Source organism: Lontra canadensis, unplaced genomic scaffold (assembly GCF_010015895.1).
Source record: "Lontra canadensis isolate GAN:19392208 unplaced genomic scaffold, GSC_riverotter_1.0 scaffold24, whole genome shotgun sequence".
Classification (NCBI taxonomy): Eukaryota; Metazoa; Chordata; class Mammalia; order Carnivora; family Mustelidae; genus Lontra; species Lontra canadensis.
Window position 1 is genome coordinate 20,942,768 of NW_022631018.1, and position 20,247 is coordinate 20,963,014.

The 20,247-nt window shown below is 40.2% G+C and overlaps 1 protein-coding gene across 1 annotated transcript; it reads right to left on the minus strand.

The window, feature by feature from the left end:
• Positions 1-384: 384 nt before the first annotated feature.
• Positions 385-19,454, minus strand: GORAB (golgin, RAB6 interacting). Its single transcript, XM_032863011.1, has 5 exons — positions 19,313-19,454; positions 13,326-13,683; positions 11,178-11,279; positions 8,631-8,771; positions 385-2,156 (listed from the first exon to the last, which is right to left on the minus strand). Exons 1-5 carry the CDS (start codon positions 19,446-19,448, stop codon positions 1,700-1,702), a joined length of 1,194 nt encoding a protein of 397 aa, XP_032718902.1. The 5' UTR covers positions 19,449-19,454; the 3' UTR covers positions 385-1,699.
• Between the last annotated feature and the right edge of the window lie 793 nt (positions 19,455-20,247).

The following is a 20,247-nucleotide window of genomic DNA, read 5'->3' on the forward strand; positions in this document are numbered from 1 at the left end:
AGTTTTAGACCAGCGACCTTACTAGCACTTTACATTTACGCCAACATGCCCTCCGTGAGATCACTGGCTCTCAAATCCCTCCTCTGTAAGGTAAGATGGCAAAATCAGATGATCTCTGAGGTCTCTTCTAATTCCTTTATTTCATGGTTCTTCTTTCTCCATCTACCTTATAAATATTCTGACTGAGAAGTAGATTGTAGATCCCTGTATATAGCTGATCTTCGAACTGCATTCACTGATGAATTTCCCTTAACAGACGCTCACACAAAAGCAGATGACTGCATCCACCACAGGGAGACACAGGCGCGTGACCACCACGGAGCGTGTAAGAACATGTACAAAAGTGCTTGAGGCTTTTTTAAGAGTAAACAAAAGACCACATTATAGATGTATCAGACTCGTTTATTACTTAGAAAAATAAGAGTATATTGGACAATGATGCTTTCAGTTTTTATGACTATCATTCATAAATAAAAACACAACTATCTATACAAATGCCTCTGTTTAGATAAGTCAGTAATGGAAAGCTATAATTTTAACTCAAATTACGTAATATAAAAATACACAGCTCATCCACACTGCTAGGATACCCTCAAACAAACTCATTTAAAAATAGAATGTCCCCAACTTTTTCAGCATTACTATAAATACAATATTACATTTGTCCTTATTCTCTTTTTTAACAGTTCTTTTTTCAAGACTTAAAATGTAGTATTTGTATTTTTTGGAATTTTTGATAAATAGATCACGATTTAATTTGAATTCACAGATTCTGTGACAAACCAACAGTATTTACTTACACATTCACATACAGCACAACACGGTGGCCAAGTATTAATGACAATAATTAACAAACTATTAAAACATTAAGAAAATCATCATTTTAACAATTTAAATGTTTTATGATAATTTATATCCAACACACATTTACTAATAACTTCAGAAAGTGTATCCGTTTTTTTGATAGGTTTCCTGTATTTTCACCCTCGCTGTAGAAATATTTTCACTGTCTAGACTTAATCGATGTGCTGATTAAAGACATGTATTAACAGCAAAGTTACATGTATTAGTGTTATATTTGTGTGTATCAAGTAATCAAAACTTAGGGTGTGAATTAAAGCCATTTAGAAGGCAAACTGAAGACAAAAATAACTACTTAAGTGTCTTTCGTAAACTCTATCTCCCAAGTTGTGTTTTGCAGCTCTAGTTATGATCCAATAAACAATTCAACGTGCTACTTTTTTTTCTCCTTCTGCCTCTTTTTCCCATGTTAATTTTGGTGTCTCTTTACTGACTACACAAAATAGGACTCTCATCATCAACACCTCTCCTAGGAGAAGTCAAACGAGTTCGGTGAGGTGTTGAGTATTATTTTCCCTTTTACTTTTCCATATTCACCTGGTCCAACAACACTCTTAACCGTGTAGTTTTTCTTCTGTCTTTTTAGGTCCTCTGTTTTCCCCCAGTTATCAGGGTACACCAAGGGAACTAGCCGTGGATCAAGGTGAGCTGTGCGCCTCCGTGTGAAATTATCATCATGTGAGGGTTTAGAATGTCAAACATGTTCTACTAAAACTAACCGGGGATTCAAAAATTAACACCGTTTTAAAGACGCACTTATCCGAGCTCACGGCGTGATCTCCAGCAGAAGTGCGCGCTACCGAACCCTGTACTAGCCACGTGAACAAACGCCGGCACTTCATGTGGTCAGAGCAGCTGAAATGGCCTTTATAGGAGTTTTAACTTCTTGATTTTGGCCTGGATTTTGAAGGGGAATGCTGCTGGGATTTTCACACTGTTCATCGATCTTTAGGGAAGTGGCGTGTTCTTGACGATTTTTGCTCTCTTCAGCGAATCCTAATGTCACACTCTCCCCAGAAGGCTGAAACGGCCTCTCCAAGGGAAGCACCTGTTTCCCTGCTCCGGCTTCTTGCTCGTGCAGCAATCTCTCCACCTCCACCTCGAGCTCCGGAGTCTCCTCGTCAGCTTGTACATCCAGCTGCTGCATCAACTCTTCCAGCTTCTTCGCCTTGCGGAGCTCGTTCTGCTGTATGATTGTACAGAGGTGCTCAGTGAGTCGCTCTTTAGTCTCAGTCTTGCGCTGCAGCTCTAGCTTCGCCGCGACATACTCTGCTTCAGCCCTGTCATGGCGTTTCCTGTAGGGACAGGTACAAAGATCGGTCCGTTGGTTTTCCACTTAAGAAGATATTCAAAGGAGGGCCTAGAAACCATAATTAAACTCCAGACTTGGGAAAAAATAAAGAAGTATAATGCAGATATGGATTCTCATATTTTATGTACACTTGTCCGACATGTCACACAAACCAGGCTGGTGATGCTCAAACTTTTACAACATCCACATTTGGACCCTCCTAATGTAAGGACATTCTTCTGCGTTCATTTCCTCTTCCCGAAGCTGGGCTTGGATGAAAGCAGGCTGAGAGGTTAATTCAGTGGTGAGCTAGCTCTGGTCGGGGACAGCCCTGATTTGTAGCATTTCTCAATTTCTGTATTATAACTATCACCACCATGGCCAATTTCAGGCTGTTAATGTGACATCACTGACTGCAGAACTGGAAAGAGAGACACAAAATCTGCTCTCATGAACCAGTGTAACCTAGCTCCAGCACACAACTGGTCAAAATGTATGAGAGGCCAAACAAAATAAGAGAAGAAAATCTGTATCTCTTAACAAATAAGAGAAGGAAGAAGAATCTTGGCAGAGAAGGATATGGACAGTGGTTGCAAGGTGAATGTAAACGATACTACGTGAGGCAAGAAGCAAGCATCAAGTAGAACAGAAACATTTCTGAGAGGTTTAGGATGGGTTTCTCAATGCTGGCACTACTGACCACTTGGACGTCTCATTCTCTGTTCTAGGGAGCAGTCCTGTGCATGGTAGGACGCACAGCAGCATCACGGGCTTTCTCCCATCCGCTGGTAGCACCCAATATTTCTAATAACCAAAAAGGTCTCCAGATACTACCAAAAATCCCCTCAGGGGCAAAAACTGGCCCCCGTTGAGAATCCCTGGGTTAAGTTGTTCCCTCTCCATTCTGCAACAACAGACTACTGTTAGACTTTGTTTAGGGCATTTTTCTATTTACACACACACACACACACACACACACACACACACACTCATTCCAAAGATAGGCAACACCAGTCTTAGAAGTAAGGTAATTCTACTGGGGAAGTCACCCTGTAATGTCTCTTTTTTTTCCTTTGTATTAGGTTGACACAAAAAGAAAAACTATCATATGTCAGTTTACTGTCTTTTACGTTTTCTTTTTCTTTCTTTTTGGCCAGGAAAAGAGACGGGCCCACATTTATCAACTAATTGTTCAGTTTAATAACCACTAACAGTTGTGAAAGTCATGGTGCCTTACCTGTTATGACTGCCTACATCAACTCAATGTAGTAAGTACTTTCTGGCACTACAGTTACAGCAAAACAGAAACAGTTATATCTCCTAACGCAAGATTCTCTGTCTTGAAAAAGAATATAGTGAAAAAAATGAAAGGCTCTGATTTTTAGAAAAGCTATGGTTCAAAACCTGCCTTTGCCATTTTCTGTGTATGTACCTGTTTTGGTCAAGGCCTTTTCTGGATGTAAAGAACAGATATCCAGTCAAACTAGCTCAGGTGAAAAGTGGGTTTTATTGTAGGATACAAGAGGCAATCTCAGAAGCATGTCATCAGAATCAAAAACTATTCTCTTTAATGCTCAGAAACCACAGTTTCTCTCATTTTGGCTTTCCAATCGTACTCCCAGCCCAATATGGCCACCAGCTGTGGCTCTGCATCACATGCACTCCACTCAGTTTCTCGTGCTCCAGTTCCGGTGGGGGGACGCTGGGGGAGGGGGGAACCAGGCTGGCTGAGCGTGGCACATCGGTTCGGACAGAGCTCCCAGCGTCCAGCCAGGCCACCGACTCCTATTCAGCCTCTGGACTGAATGTTCTGGAATCGGTGGCCCATCCTTGTTTTAATCAGGTGTGGCCCAGGGTCAGCACCGTGAGTATAAAACACACCTAGTTCCTAAGGAAGAGGCTGGAGAATATACGTGCAATGTCTGAAAATTCTAGTACAGCGATCCTTGGTAGTAAGTTCATCTGAGTTTTGGTTTATTTGTAAAATGGCAACGATATTATTACTTCATAGGAGCGTTAAGATTAAGTGGCATAAACAGGGAAAGTGTCTCACCCAGTGCCTGGTAGGCACTCAAGAAACAGAACTTCTTCAGAGCACCAGAATCCAAAAGCATTATCACTAAACATGTAGTGTATCTCAAGCTAAAATTAGGCAAAGTTTCAGGACTCGGTGTTTACACTTGAAAACTGTTATTTACATAATGTTCATTTACCATTTTTTTTTTTTTTTTACCGTCACCTAGTAACTCTAAGAATGAGAAAACTAGCTGTTTTTCAATTACCCCCTATGATAGAAGTATTGTTCCAAAGGAACCTCGTTGGACATGTGAATCCCTCATTTTCAAACTTTGTAACATGTCCTGTTTATGAATGTTCTTGCATCAAGTTTAAGAGCTCTGACAATATCTCCACAGGTATATGAATACTTTGCCCCTTCCACCAACTCAAACCTCCTTTCTGTGGTCTGGGGTCTCCCTCAGCCAGCCAGAGTCAGCTAGTAAAGATTTACTGACTGGGCTCATGAATGCTGAATTGAAATTATATTTGCAAATAGGTCCCTAGGTTTCCATTGATCTTTCACCCTGGATAAATCACTGAAGATTTTGCATTTTGTTTATTTACTTAAAGTTCTTCTGGCCAGAAACATGCATATGTATTCATGCACAGAGTGATTTATGTTTGAAATACTGATTAATTTCACAAACTGCACTGCAAGCCGGAGGGTCGGGTGGATAATACCAACTCAGTATGATGACGTTTTGAACAGAATAGTAAGAGCATTATATGTAACGCAGTAAAATAAATTGAACTGGAAATGTAATTACAGAATTGTTTTGTTATTTTAGAGGGACATCGAGTGATTTAATGAATGTTATTTAAAGGATTCTAGAATCTGTCTCTTGGTTTTGGCATCCTGATATTTTTTAAGAACTCAAGCATTAACCCTTGGCATGCTGTTTGGTTCCACTGGTCCACTTTTAGTTTTCTCGCTCCTTTTCCAAGCAGTTCTATTTGTAAGGATCAACATATCAAGGTTCTTATTCTAAGAAAGGACAGAATAAAACTACATTTTGCAATTACTGTATGGGCCCACTGGGTCCTTTTATACATCTGAGATACACTGTAGGACTGTTGAGATAGGATATATTGTTCCTATATTTTGAAATATTTTGCCATTTTATCACCCTGGGAATTATTTCCTTATTACTCATCAATTATTCCCATTTATGCAGAAAAACATTAATAAGAAAACAGAGAATGATGGAATGACCTAAAGGATGATGCCCCAGTGAAAATAAATAATCATTGTTTAGTTTCCTTATTGTTTCGTTCAAAGTATTACATTATCTTTCAAAAAGATCTAAAAAAAAAAAAAGACTAGAAACACCATATCTGTAATCTATTTTCAGCTTTCACTAAACACACTTCAGAATTAGTATTTTTCATTTTCTGCCCACAGTGACAAAGTAGAGAAAGTTGACAGATGAAGACATTTTGCAGCTATTAGACAAATCAAAAGACAAATGTTGTGGTAGGTTAAAAACATGGCCACCCACAGATACTTACTTCCTAATCCCCAGAATCTGTGAATATCATCTTACATCGTAAAAGATGTGATTTAAAGATTCTGAAAGGAGTTTATTCTGAATCATCCAGCTGCACCCTAAATACAGTCACATGTATCCTTTTAAGAAAGAGGCAGAGGAAGTTTTGAGAGAGAAGAGGAGGAAGCAATGTGACTACAGAAGCATAGAACTTGGTGCAGCCACAAGCCAAGGAGCACCCGCAGCTCCCACGGACTGGGAGAGGCAAGGAATGGATTCTGCCCTGAAGTCTCTGAAGAAGACCGACCCTGCCAACGCCCGGATTTCAAACTTCTGGCTTCCAGAAATATAAGAGAATAAATTTCTGTTGTTTTAAATCACCCAGTTTGTGGTAACTTGTTACAGCACCCTCGGAACCTAATATCAAGGCCGAAACAGCAGTCTAGGTTCTAGACGGTGAAATCGATCCCATACGGTAAAATCTCAAGAGTAGGAGACTTGAGAAAAACATGTCCTAGACGAACTTTCTCAAGCTCAGAGTCAATGAACAAAAAACGTATTTCTGAGGATAAAAAGGAAACACTATTCTCTTGGAGTTAATAATTCCAACAGAAAGAACTCGATCACACAGTATTTTAAGTACTTGGACCGTCTTGTGTTGTGGAAGGATGTAACTGCATTCTTTCAGCTTTTCATGATGTTGGGAGACAAATGTTACTTGACACAAAGAGGTCTGCTATGCTTACATTCTTATTAAAATTGTTAATAGAGCGGTTTTCCACAATCCCTATTATTTTTACTTCTATAAATTATACATAAAACATTTATGTATATATGTGTTATGTGTATGCACGTGTATGTGTATATGTTAATGGAGCATCTATTAAACATAGATAGCAAACACCGATTACAGTATTTCCTGGTCCACGAAGGGTCGAAGAAATGTTCTACACACAGCCACTCTGTTTCACAAGCTGGTCTAATGCAGCATATGGCAGCCTGGTAATCACAGATGGGAACAGAAGCAATAATTCTCTCAATTTGCTTCACTCAAAGTGTTGGTCTCCTAAAAGGGATCTATTCTAACAATACCCTACAGAAACTAATTTTAAAGCGAAGTCTGGACTATTCATTATCTAAGAACCTTTTGTGGACACTGCACTGTACTAAAAAAATATAATAATATTTTTATTTAAAAAGAAAAAAACACAAGATCTCCAATAGAAACCGGCTGCCCTGGGGATTAGCTACCAGTAGAAATCTAAACCACAATACTGTATCACCAACCTCTAATTTCTCAATAACCACAGATATAAATTTAGAAAATGTTTTAATCTTATGAGTGAACCAGATACAACACTGGTCCTAATCATAATTGTCTATGGCTTCTCTTTGATTTCTCTCAACACCTTAGCTTTTTAAAAACAGCCTCACACATACAGTACGGATATTCACATACAACTATGTCAGTATCAGTGCCAAGAGAAATGGCCATCTTTGTTAAAAGATGTAAAATTTTATCTAAAATTTTTTACTATGTAAAAACTTACTAAAATTTCATTAAACACATTTATATATTATGGGATGTTTTCTTCTTTAACCAGTAATCCAACCTTCTTTGTGTTCTCTAAAGACTAAAACTGACATTTCTTATATTATGTACAGTACACAAACGTACCCTTCTCCAGCCTCCTCTACCACAGAATTAAAATATAATGACATGATTTTCTGTAAAGGTATCCATAATAATCTGAATTATTCATATAAAGGGCTACAAAGGCCTAAGAATGTTCCTCTGGTAAACTTAAGTTACAGAGAATAAAATACACTGAAAATCCAGGATTAGTTTTATCCTAATAAAATCTTCGTTACCTCCTTAATGACCTTATTAATAGAAATCTGGAACCTCCAGTTATCAGCTACTGATGACATTAAGTTAAGCAGTTAATTAATAAAGGCAACCCATTAAGCCTAATAACATATGGTCAAACAATAATTATGAAAATCACAAGGACACCACAAACCTCTTTCTTAATAAACCCTGAGTTAAAAACCACAATCAAGCATTTCTGCTTTATTAAACTGTTAAATAAACATTCTGATGCTGTGGTTTACCCTGGACTAATGAGGCATTCTGATTGATTTCTAGTGTTACAGAGAGAGATGCAAAACTGAGTCATTAACATGGCATTCCCTTGTGAAAAAAGACAATTCAGGATGATTAAAGCAATGCTGAAAGGACTGAAAACCCTGAAATTGGACCTAATATTTTGCCCTTTTTTCTGCTTGCTAAGTTCATGTAATCCTTTACATGTGTTAGTTCATTTTAAAAATTCTCCATGATGAATTTTTCACTAAAAAATGCCAATGGTTGAAACCAAGAAAACACATGATAGCAAACTATTGTATCAGAATACAATCGAAAAGAAAAACAAAAAGAGGAAAATCTTCAAGTTTTCAAGACAGAGTGGTATTTTCTTTAAAATACTCATAGGCTTTAAAAAAAAAAAAAAAGCTAGATTTTCTTTCTTTGATGAAAACTGAAGTGAGAATTAGGCTAATCTCCAAGGACCATCTCAGATAACCAAATTTCTTAATAGAGAGTACAGAGTTGGTGTTAGAACAACAGAATTTGGGGACAAGTCATTTAGACACTTAGATTCCCAAACATTACATAGCTGATGATTTAGCAAGAAAGACTAAAACGTAAATAAATAATGCAAGAAACGCTCTAACAGGAATATGAACTAGGGTGGGACGAATTTAAGGAAGACTTCAAGAAGAAGAGATGCTGCATTTAGTACAAAACAGGAAGAGAGCACCTAACGGTACTGTTATGAGGCTTCAATGACAACATACCTGAGAGCTCCTGGCTCTGCTGGCAATAAACATTGATTTGCTCTGACTGCCGGGTCAGAGTTCTTTCAACTCACCGCGCACAGGAATACTCGAGGCTGGCCTGATCGATCCGGTTTCTGAGGATTCCAATGTCAGCTGACACCATGTCATCTAGCGCCTGTAACTCCTTTTGAATCCGCTTTAGTTTCAAGGTCTCTGCTTGAGTTCTTTTAGATCTAGAAAAATGAATAGAAAAATAAAAACATTTAAAAATCATGTATCTATACACAATATTAAGTGAAAAAAGCAACCTACTGTATATATAATATGACTTTAATGTATAATTTTTAAAAATTAGAAAAAAAAACCCAGCACAAATTGAAATAAAACAAATGCTGGCAACATTCTGGTTTATCTCTAAGACCGCATTTGTGCTGTTTTCCCTTATTATTCCAATACACAAAGGAAAACGTAAGATTTAAAAAAAGAAACAAACCAATAGTTCACTTATAGGTCTATGTTTACTCCATGAGGATGAGAATAAGCACTGGAAGAATGTATCTGTATTCTCTTTACATGGAACATCCAACAAAGCTTTCTAAATTTCTAGCCTTAAATTCTTGCTAAGCCCATTTTCATGTGTTTGATACTTAGTGGACAAAGAACTGATGCCTGTATTAAATACCATTTCTTTATATTTTTTGGTTTTAACCTTTTTAGGACCCATTTCCTCCAAAGTTTTATTACTTTAATTTTTGCTTTTTCGGCAATACCACAGTTCCTCAAAATTCCTTCTGGGGCTCAAAACCAAATACTCTTTTTTTCCCCTTTGTTTAAAAGCACATTCAACTTCAGTGCCCTCACCACCCCCAAACACACTGAAGAAACAGAATAGAAAAGCCAACCTTCAATCTGATTTCACTTATTTCAAAGTTTCATGCCCATTCTCACAGAATAAAACTCCCCCAGAAAACCATTATATTGCCCCTTATAATCTCCTGATTTCTACTCCATTATGCATTTTCACTTGTTTTCTGCCTACAAAAAAGTTAACAGTAAGTACTTCACTGGTGCATTTATTAATAATCTAATCAGGCTATGTTTCCTTACATTTCTGCCTGTATCAATACTTTTTGTCTTCAACCAAATGAAAATAAAGAACAAGTGTTGAGCCTATAAATCTTTTTATAAAATCCCCAGTGAACAGCTTCCCCAACCACTTCCAAACGGAAGACTAGTAACTGAAGTGATTTCTAAAATCACTTTTCACTTTCAATAATCATGTTGTTTTTTTCTTGAGATGTAAGTTCAGTTAGTTGCTTATTTCCTATGTTTCATGAAAGATCAAGGGGGACGAACTGAAGGAAAAAAAAATCCTCATTTTCAAATACGTATATCCCTGACAGACAAAATTCTGAATGACTCATATACCTACTTGCCCTTCTCTCTAGCCTGTCCCTTCCCCTCCCCCAACATATACACCAGCTTCAACAACCAACAGTTTTGCCAGGTTTTTCTGGAGATCTGAAAAGAAAATGCCAACAATATCGCTTGCATTTCATTCTTATTATTCTCAACCATTATTTCATTAACTAAGTTCGGTTTCCTAAGGCCACAGCACACCGGAAATTACAAACTAAAAGGGCAGAAAGATTGGATGAGAGAGGTGGAAAGTGGCTCAAATGGGAATGTTGCTTTTGGAGGCTAGCACAATGTAGTAAAGGAAAAACAAACCGACACTGGGAGGTGACAGAAAAATCGAAGTGCATGTTAATAGCACAGAGTGCTCACAACGGTGACCTTGAATCACTGATGAAACGTTGTATCGTGTATTAGCGAGGGCAGGTAAATTATTCAAGAAAAATGTCCATAGAAAACACAATTAAAATTTCTGGGAGTGGAAGTCACTTATGTGGAATAAACAATCTTACTCTTTTACATGTCGCATGACTAAAATCTCCCCACATCAAAATTAAAACCTGCATTTGTTGCTAATACACTTATCCTGATGGCTAGTCACCATTTCCTTAGGATGTGTAGATGGTTAAAACGGAAAACACTGATGTCGATTCTGAAGTTCTAACTACATCTGTATTCACAAATTCGGTATAATTTAGGCTTACAAAGTCCTCCTTAATAAATGGACGCTGGAGTTTCAGTATCATTTATAAAAGATAATTTGTATAGTTTTATTTTATTTTTTTAAAGATTTTATTTATTTATTTGACAGATCACAAGTAGGCAGAGAAGCAGGCAGAGAGAGAGGAGGAAGCAGGCTCCCTGCTAAGCAGAGAGCCCAATGCGGGGCTCGATCCCAGAACCCTGGGATCATGACCTGAGCCGAAGGCAGAGGCTTTAACCCACTGAGCCACCCAGGCGCCCCGATAATTTGTATAGTTTTAAAAGTAACACTGTAGAGGGCTGCCTGGCTGGCTCAGTCAGTAGAGTATGTGACTCCTGATCTCGGGGTTGTTGAGGTCAAGCCCCATACTGGGCATGGAACCTACTTTACAAAAAACAATTAAAAAGGAATGTTGTAGAGAAAATGTCAATTTATCAAAAGAGACAAGGGAAAACAAATACAGAACATGACAGAACCGATCCCAGGTTACTAACAACCTCTCCTAGTTCAGGTGCCTCACCTTTCTGCAATAGCTTTAGCCAAAAGAGCTTTCTTACGTTTATTTTTCTCCTCCATTAGCCGTTGTTCCTCCTGGAGGACTTCCCAACGAGACTTTTCTTGCCTAGGGAACAAAAAATTTAGAAAAATTAGTTTCTGAAACCCCATCCTACACCTTACCAGGTTTAGCCCCCCTCTGTATAAAATTTAATCAACCAGATTATGTACATTTTCTTTCAAAAAGAAAGAAATTTCCTCTTAAAAGGAACCCATCTGCAGCTTGTTATTTTGTTCTAATAGGAACCAAGATTATGATTTGAAGTCAAGAAGGCTTACATAAACTGGACCTTTGAAATCCATTATATGTATATAATCTAGGAAGCCACAAACTGGAAGCCAGAGTACTATGGCATTTCTTAGGAGAACAAAGAAAGTTGTTTAAGTTTAATTATGTATTATATCCAAATTGAGAGCAAAATAAATTGGCATGTAGCTAATATCATGTTTTATCTTTTAGAGTTTCTATACTGAAAGTCTCTACCACTTAACACTCTCAGGATAACAAACATTTCTTTCTTTTTTTTTTTTTTTTTAATTTGCTTACTTCCAGCTCTCAAATATTTTTAAACAGAGTAAAACACCATGAGCTAAGATTTGAATGCTGGGCTACCAAGAAACTTCAAAGATCTGAAAATAGCCTTCCATCTGTTCAATTCTGAGAGACTTAGATTAAAATTTCTCATAAATTCAACAATGTGATATCAACTCAAACAAGGTCAAAATCAAGCTATTCATTTCTTTTATTGTCATTTCTTATGGCCATCATTATCAAAATTCTCTAGTCCCAGATCTAGTAACCAGTTCCATATTTATCACTTTTATTCCCATTCCCACTGCCTCCACCCTGGAGCTGGCACTGGTCCACTCTCATTTTCACGATTGCAGGCATCTTCTCACCCAGTGCTGGAGTTCCAGTTCAGCCAGCGCCCTCTCCTGAATGCGCCACCATGCTGACACCTCCATTTTCTCTAACCTCTGTTTTGATCAGGGTATCTCTTCCTGGAGGCCTTCGTGATACATGACTGTATCAGGGAGCTCGACAGACAGGAAGCCTCAGCTTCCACATCCTTCTTCATCTCCCTCATTCTCTACTATTCTCTGGCCTCACTTCTGCCTCTTCCAGAGATGTGAGATGCCATCTCTGAACATTCTTTCCTTTCCCTTTCTTATAGGCTCAGAATTCCTCCTTTTCAACAACAGTCCCCCAAATTGCATGTCTTCTATGAAAATTTTCCCAAGTACCTAAAAATTCTTTTTCCTAACAACATTCTAAATTGTCCAGCTCAATTTAAACCCACCCTCTCCTACTTGTCTCAGGTCTGTGCAGATAAACTACATTTAAAGACATTTAAATGTATGCACTTGTTCAATGTTGTTTTCAGAATTCATGTGGCTTTGTATCTCTTGTAAAAATGATCTCTGGGTTGTGAACTCATAGCACAGAATCTGGATCAGAGAAATCCTAAGATACTGTGAGACTCAGAAAATGGAAAACAGAAACAAATGCCACCCTGATAAACCAGGAAGAAACAAACATGAGTGGATATTAAAACATAAGCTATATGATAAATATTTTGAGAATTCACAAAGTGATAGAATGGCAATTTCCATAAAGAATGTGTCTAAACTAAATTCTGGAGGTAGTTTCTAATAAAAGCACATTGAACAAAGAATAAAAAGAAATCTAATGATGGAGCTGAATTGTTTTATTAGTCCTCTCCATTTCAACTTTCCTTTGACCATCCCTTCCTATCTTTTCACAAATGGATCCAGAAAGACCTATATGTGAACCCCAACTCTGCTACTTACTAGCTATGTATTTGCTTTGCGAATAAAGTTATCTTTTCTGAGTCCAAGATATCTATGGAGTGAAAATCATGCACAGGTACTGTAAGCTGCTGCAAAGACGAAGTGACATAACATGTATGGCATGACCAACACTGACAGGCTTACAATACATTTAGGGGTAGGATTCTTTAACAGGTTATGCATTATACTTCTAGGTTAGAGCATAAAGGAGAAAATGTTAAAACTATTATTTCTTCAAAGCCTAACTGAGGAAAAAAAAGTAAAATGGAAAAAAGTCTCACGGATATATAGACTTACTAACAATTCCACTTTCTTTTTTTCCATTTTGCAGTCTGGCTTTGTGGGCAGAACCTTGGCATTTTTGTGACTATCATGGGAATTCTCAAGTCCCAGTTCCCTTGGTGGACTTTCAGTCCCCTGTGGTTTTCCATCACCGTCAGGAGAGGTGAGTGTAAGAGGACCAGGAGGAACCCGGAGAGAAGACTGTGGTTCTGGACTATTAAAGCTTGGTTTTGGTGCAGAGAGCAGCTGCTCTGGAGGTACTGAGCTTGATCCATCTTGAAGTCCAAGTTTTTGGCTTTGCTCTTGAAGAGCTTTTTCCCGCTGAAGTTGTTGTCGACTTTTCTTCACAGGGAGACGTCGCTGTGGTTCAAATGGATCTGTGTAAAAAAGAGAATGGAGAAAAATTCCCTTGTGTGAGCAGCAAATAGTCAGAATTTCTCTTAGAAAATAAAGGATTAACATTAAACTTTGATAATAATTCTACAGGGCTTCTCCCTTCTTCCCTACCACAAAAGCCCAGGGAAAAACAGCCATCTTCCCATGGCATTTTAACAGTTCTCCAATCACACTGTTAATATTTAAAAAAACTGTCTCAACTCAAAATTTACCTTAAAGGAAGTGCATTTGTCTGCTGAGTTAGGCCTCAGAATAAAAATGCAAGGTTTCTTTATCAACTTGAATTGAGAACTGCCTCAAGAATCAACTAATTTGACCAAACAAGGTAGACAAATGAATCCTTGATTGTTCTTAAATTTGATTTATGATTCTATCTGCTCTCCTGAACTAAAACGGTGGCTGCATTTACAGACAGGCTACGCCTTTAACTAAGAGCAGATCTTAGGCCAATCTGATACACAGGTAGATGCTATGCATGAAGTATAACTGAATGAAATCTCTTATTTCCAAGAATGCTAGTTAACCCAAAATTGTTAGCTTTCCTCTTTCAGAGCAGAGCAAGGTTGTGTTCCCCAAAGTCAGTTAGCCGTTAATCAATATATGCAAACTAATTTTAATAGCAGCCTAATCAAACCAATAGAGGAAGATAAAACAACTGGGAGGAATATTTTTTAAAAAAAGCACTATAAAATAAATAATACCTCACTATACTTTTTGGGTTATCCATGCCAGTGTTAACCTTTTAAGACAGAGTATGGGAGAATTTACTCACTACATTTAAAGTATTTACTTCACACTGTATTTAATAAGATCTGTAAATGGTACTATTTACAAAATACCTGGGAAAAGAAACTGTGGTGAAGTCCCTGTGAATGAACTCAAATAGAGCTTTTAAAATTCTGTACATTGACTTCTGAAGCAACACAAACCTACTATTTAAATCTTCCAAAGGAGAATTAAAAGCTCTAGAGTCACAGTTCCAGCTTTTGTCCAGCTCAGTAATCTTAAGCAAGTCAATTAATTATTCCACACCTCAGTTTCTTCATATGTCAAAGGGGATGAAAATTTACCTGCTCTACTTAACTCATGGAGTTGGTGTAAGGATTAAATGAGACAGGTAAAGAGAACATCTTTAAAAGATATATGTACCATCAAAAGTAAAATGTTATTACTGTTCGCTTTTGCCAGAAACACAAAGTAGCCCCTCTATTCTGGAACAGAAACTTATTCTCAACCACCAGTCTTTAGCCGCACCATCAGCAAATGCCACTGAGCCTGTTTACTTCCCAGTTATGCTCACGAGGCTGAATTAACAGTCCCTACGAAATCCAGTCCTGCAGCTCCCATTCTATTTTGCATTTTCACAGAACCTGCATATGAGACTAAAACTGCTACAATAATCAAGTAACAAATAATAAATCAAGCAATAAACTAGGCCACTTAAAAGCAGAACATATGATATAAAAACACCTGGAACTAATAAGCCGTTATAAAAGGTTGCAGAATGCAAGATTAATATACAAAAGTCAAATGCTTTCCTATGTACCAACAATGAACAAGTAGAATTTGAAATTAAAACACGATGCCATTTGCATTAACACTAAGAAACATTAATATTTAGAAATAAATCTAAGAAAGTAGAAGATCTATAAAGAAAACTACAAACTCTGGTAAGGAAATCAAAGAGCTAAATGGAGATACTCCGTATTCATGAACAGAAGATTCAATACCGTCAAGATGTCAGTTCATCTCAACTTGATCTACAGATCCACTGCAATCCCAATCAAAATCCCAGCCAAGATATTTTGTGCAAACGGACACAATGACTTTCCAGTTTATACGGAGAGGCACAAGACTCAGAATACCTAGTATAATATTGAAGAACAAAACTGTAGGACTGGCATTACTTGACTTCAAAACCCACTATTAAGCTGCGATAATAAAGACAGTTGGTATTCGTGAACAGAGAGACCAATGGAGCAGGACAGAGAGCAGAGGAATAGACAAAATGACTCACGAAATAGAAGAGAGAACCCAGGAAGAGGTTCCGACATGCACGGAGCACTAGTACATGACTGAGATGACACGGCCTATCAAAAGCAGAAGGTGGACTCATTCAGTAAATGGACTTGAGGAAAAAACTGCTGTAAACAAAAGATAAAATCAGATCCATACCTCACACCATACAAAAACAAACAAAACATTCCCCAACTGGGTTAAGGGCTTAATGTCAAGTCAACACTTTAAAATTCTTATTAGAAGCACATTTCTTTATGCAGCGTTTTGAATCTGTTGTAGTTTACAATAAAAATGACTGTTAAAAACTCTTAATTGAAAATAAGCATTAATATCTTATGGTAGAGTACTATCACCTCATGGTAGGGTACTAAGTTCTTAAGACACAAAAATGTTGACAAATTTCATCATATTAATATTAAATACTTTGTTCATCAAAAGGCAAAAGTTAAAAGACAAGTTATAAGCTAGGAGGAGATATTCATACTATACCCAGCAAAGATCTACTGTCAAGAATAAATAACTTATGAATATTTTCTTTAGACATTGACAGCTTTGTAGCTGCACTTTTTTATTTCCAGTTTTTTAGTATGAAATAAGTCATACATCAAATACATGTATGTGTTATAGACACATATCCAACCTGGATGGATAATTAAAAACAGTAACATTTACAAATAAAATATGACTATAATAGACATAACTGCTATTTAATGACAGACGTTATCCTCTCTTTTGGAACACACAGATAATTGCACTTATTGGCCTCCAAATCATATTACTTGCTTTTGTTAAATGAAATGTAAGTAGGAGTGACACCTATCATTTACTGACAGAAGCACTGAGTTGCTCATGCTCAATTCTCAACCTTTTTCTCCTCATGCCACGGTGAACTCCTAAATGATAGCACCAAAACACAATGTGAAGTCATTATGTTGGGAAGAGTGAGTTGCCCGACCATATCGGACATGAAGCTAGAGTGAAAAATAAACATGTATTATTTTAAACAGTTGATATATTAGGGCTATTTGTTACTGTAGCATAACTTGTCTCAACTTGATTTCATCATTACCAATACTGTTGAAATTCCCGATGTATTTGCCCCTTCCAGATAATATTTCCTTGCCTCTCTAGTATCCTGCACTTTGATGTCCTATGTTCCCAAAGAATATACCCAAAGAATATACCTATGTTGTATGATTCTGATCTTCTACAAATGGTATCAGCTTGTTCTGTGACTTGCTCTTTTCATGAATTTTATTTATGAAATTTACACACGTTAATGCTTCTGGGTATACTTCAAATATTCGCGTAGCTGTACAGCAGCCCACTGGATGTATATTATAATACAATTTACTTATCCCCCCCTTTTTTAAATGAACACTTGGTTTGTTCCCAGCTCTTTAATACTAAAAGTAAGAATTCTAAATACAGGGGTGCCTGGGTGGCTCAGTCAGTTAAGCGTCTGCCTTCAGCTCAGGTTGTGATCCCAGGGTCCTGGGATGGAGCCCTGCGTCAATCCTGCTCTGCGACGAGTCTGCTTCTCCTCCTCCCTCTGCCTGCCACTCCCCCTGCTTGTGTGCTCTCTCTCCCTAACTCAAATAAATAAATACAATCTTTAAAAAAAAGAACGCTAAGAACATTCTTAATCTTTCCTCATGTGCATATGGGTTTCTCTAGAGTGCTGTCATGCATATTTTTGCTAGCAGCCAGCTCCATCTTCATGGATTACTTAATTGTATTTTTAAGGTTGGAGAACAACTGGAAGGAGCCTTAAAAACTTTAAAGTTCAGATCTTCTAGTTTTACAAATGAGAAATCCGAGGTAAAAAGATTTAGAGGTACAGCTAGGAGATCTATATGCCAATCACTGTGTTTGGCTACGGGTGTACAAAAATGCCAAGTAGGGTAGACACAGACTGGTGGTTGGTGACTGTGCTCTAAGTCTTGCTATGGTACGACGGGCCTGGACACTAACATCCTTCCAGCTCTTCTCTATCCCAACCTGCAGAGATATTTACAAGTTTACTTCTACATAATAAATCTACTGTTACAATTTAGTCTATATTAAGTCTTCTTTCCCTTGGCAAACTCACCTCTGCTAACACACAATCTCTGAAATCTTTCCAAGCTCCACCCAACCCCCAGCTAACTCTGTAGCAAGCTCTTGTAAGTTTTCTATTACCCATTACATTATGGTTTGTCTCCTCACTAGACTACCCGCTCTTTGAAGGACGACGACTGCTTCATCTTCGTCCGTGTAATACAGAAGCTGATACCTCCAACTTCCCGCAGACCAGAAGCAAGGACACTTGTACTCTGTACATTCAGGTATGTGAACCGATGTTCCAAACACAGAGCAGAAAGAATATGAGAACATCAAGGCAGAAGTCCACTGTAGTATCCCTTTTATGATACAATTCTTTTTTTTTTTTTTAAGGATTTTATTTATTTATTTGACAGACACAGATCACAAGGAGGCAGAGAGGCAGGCAGAGAGAAAGGGGGAAGCAGGCTTGCGGTGGAGCAGAGAGCCCGATGCGGGGCTCGATCCCAAGACCCTGGGATCATGACCTGAGCTGAAGGCAGAGGCTTAACCCACTGAGCCACGCAGGCGCCCCTATGATACAATCCTTGAAGACCTCTGGGCCAGTCCAAAGTTCCTCCACCTATATAATCCACCCTGGCCCTACGTTCCTACTTGACCACTTTCTCCATGTCAGCCTTAGGCTTTTACATCTGTGCTGACAACGCACAGCCTTACCTGAGCAACACCCAATTTGATCACAAACTAACAAAACGCATGCCAGGGTTCGTTCCATTGTCTCCCAAAGCAAAGTCTGTGAATTACGGTTCCCAGAGCGCCGGAGCGTGCACCTCCAGGATCACCGCAGTTTCAGGAAACTTCAGCACAAACAAAGCGTAATTCATACAATAACAGCAAAATCAGTTCCTCCATTAAAAGAAAAGCGAACAAAAAGCTCACGTTCCAGCGAGGGAAGCACAGCACCTCAGCTCACAGCGAAGTCAACAGGTACACCCTCCCACGCACCCTCTCAAACACTCTAGGTGTTCTCACTCTCGAGAGGCAGAACTACGTGTCATCTGGCGACCAGAAGCGAACCCAAGACTCCAGATGTACCATGAAAAGCACCGTCTTTTCGCGTCTATGCGGACCCCTGTGCTCCCTCCTGCCCAGCCACTGTCAACTCTGGTAAACTCATCGCAGTCTGACGCGGTGCCCCTCCACCTCCTCCCCGCGACCCCAGCCCTCCCACAGGCGACGGCTGGCTGTCTGCGCGCCGCCTCTCCCAAGTCCCATTGCTTCCGCCGGGAAAGTCACGTCCACATCCCTGAGCCGGAATCCAGAACTTCCCCTCCTAAAACAGGATCCCGGTTCCTGGGACTCGCCCCTCCCGCCCCGGCTCCTGACACACGCACCTCGGGAGCCCCCCATCCCCTCCTCCCATCCCAGCTCCTTCCTCAAACACCAACACGTTACCCTTCTCCCCACCCCCTGCCCCTCAAAGCTGCAGCCCCGCCCCTTCCCCTCACTAAACCCGAAGACGAAACCTCCGCCGGCGCGTCCCGTTACCTTTAGCCTGCTTCAGTCGCCTCAGCTCCTCCTCAGAGAAGCCGGCCCAACCCCGCGCCATGCGCCTCGGCTGCCGGCGCCCCCAGAACGCCCAGACCTCGGAGCCCCGACTGCCAACGCGACGGCCCAGGCACATCCGGGTTCTCTCCCGTCCGCGGCCGACCGGCCAATCAGCGCTCCGCGCTCTGGCGACGAGGCCCCCTTTCGCGTGTCGCAGGGCCCGGCTCCGTCCGAGTTGCCTCCAGCGCTGCCGGACAAACCGCCAGAGGAAATCGCGGCCGCGGAGACATTTCTGTGTTTCACACGAGTCTGCTCTCTCGAGCTGTCTCCTTCCCTCGTCGGGTTAACAGCTTCACGCGGTAAGGGGAGAAATGGCGCTGCGATGAGGGTGGAGACAAACAGGCAGTTCGGAAGGGGCTGCACGTCGGTGGCGGGAAAGCACGGGCGCAGCTGCCTGCCGGGTCCTCTGGGAAGCGCTTGGGGCGGGGCCGTCCCCTTGCTGGGCGGGGCGGGGGGCGGGGCTTTCCGGGCTCGCGGAGGCCGTGCGAGGACGCGTGTGGAGGGCCTGGGTGGAACAGTGGGAAGGGAGCCGACGCGTGTAGCGGTCCTTCCTGCGGGGCTGGGTCTCCCGAGTGACCCGACGGCCGGTCGTTGCCGCGTCCTGCGAACGGTTCTCGCGTACCTGTAGCTTCTCCCCGGGGGACGCCGCAGCCCCTCTCCCTGAACGTGGCCTCGAGTCGGAGTTTGGTTCGGAGGCCGTGCGGGGCCGGGGAGACGCCGCGCCTTTCTCTCCCGGGTCCTGCCTTCGTGGTCTGGTTCGGCCTCGAGCCCAGGCCGGCGCCTCCGCTCCCAGGTGGAGCCGGACAGGCGAAGACACGTGCAGACACAGCAGGACGGTCCCGCGGCTCCGTCCTTCGTGTTCTCCTCAGAGACGT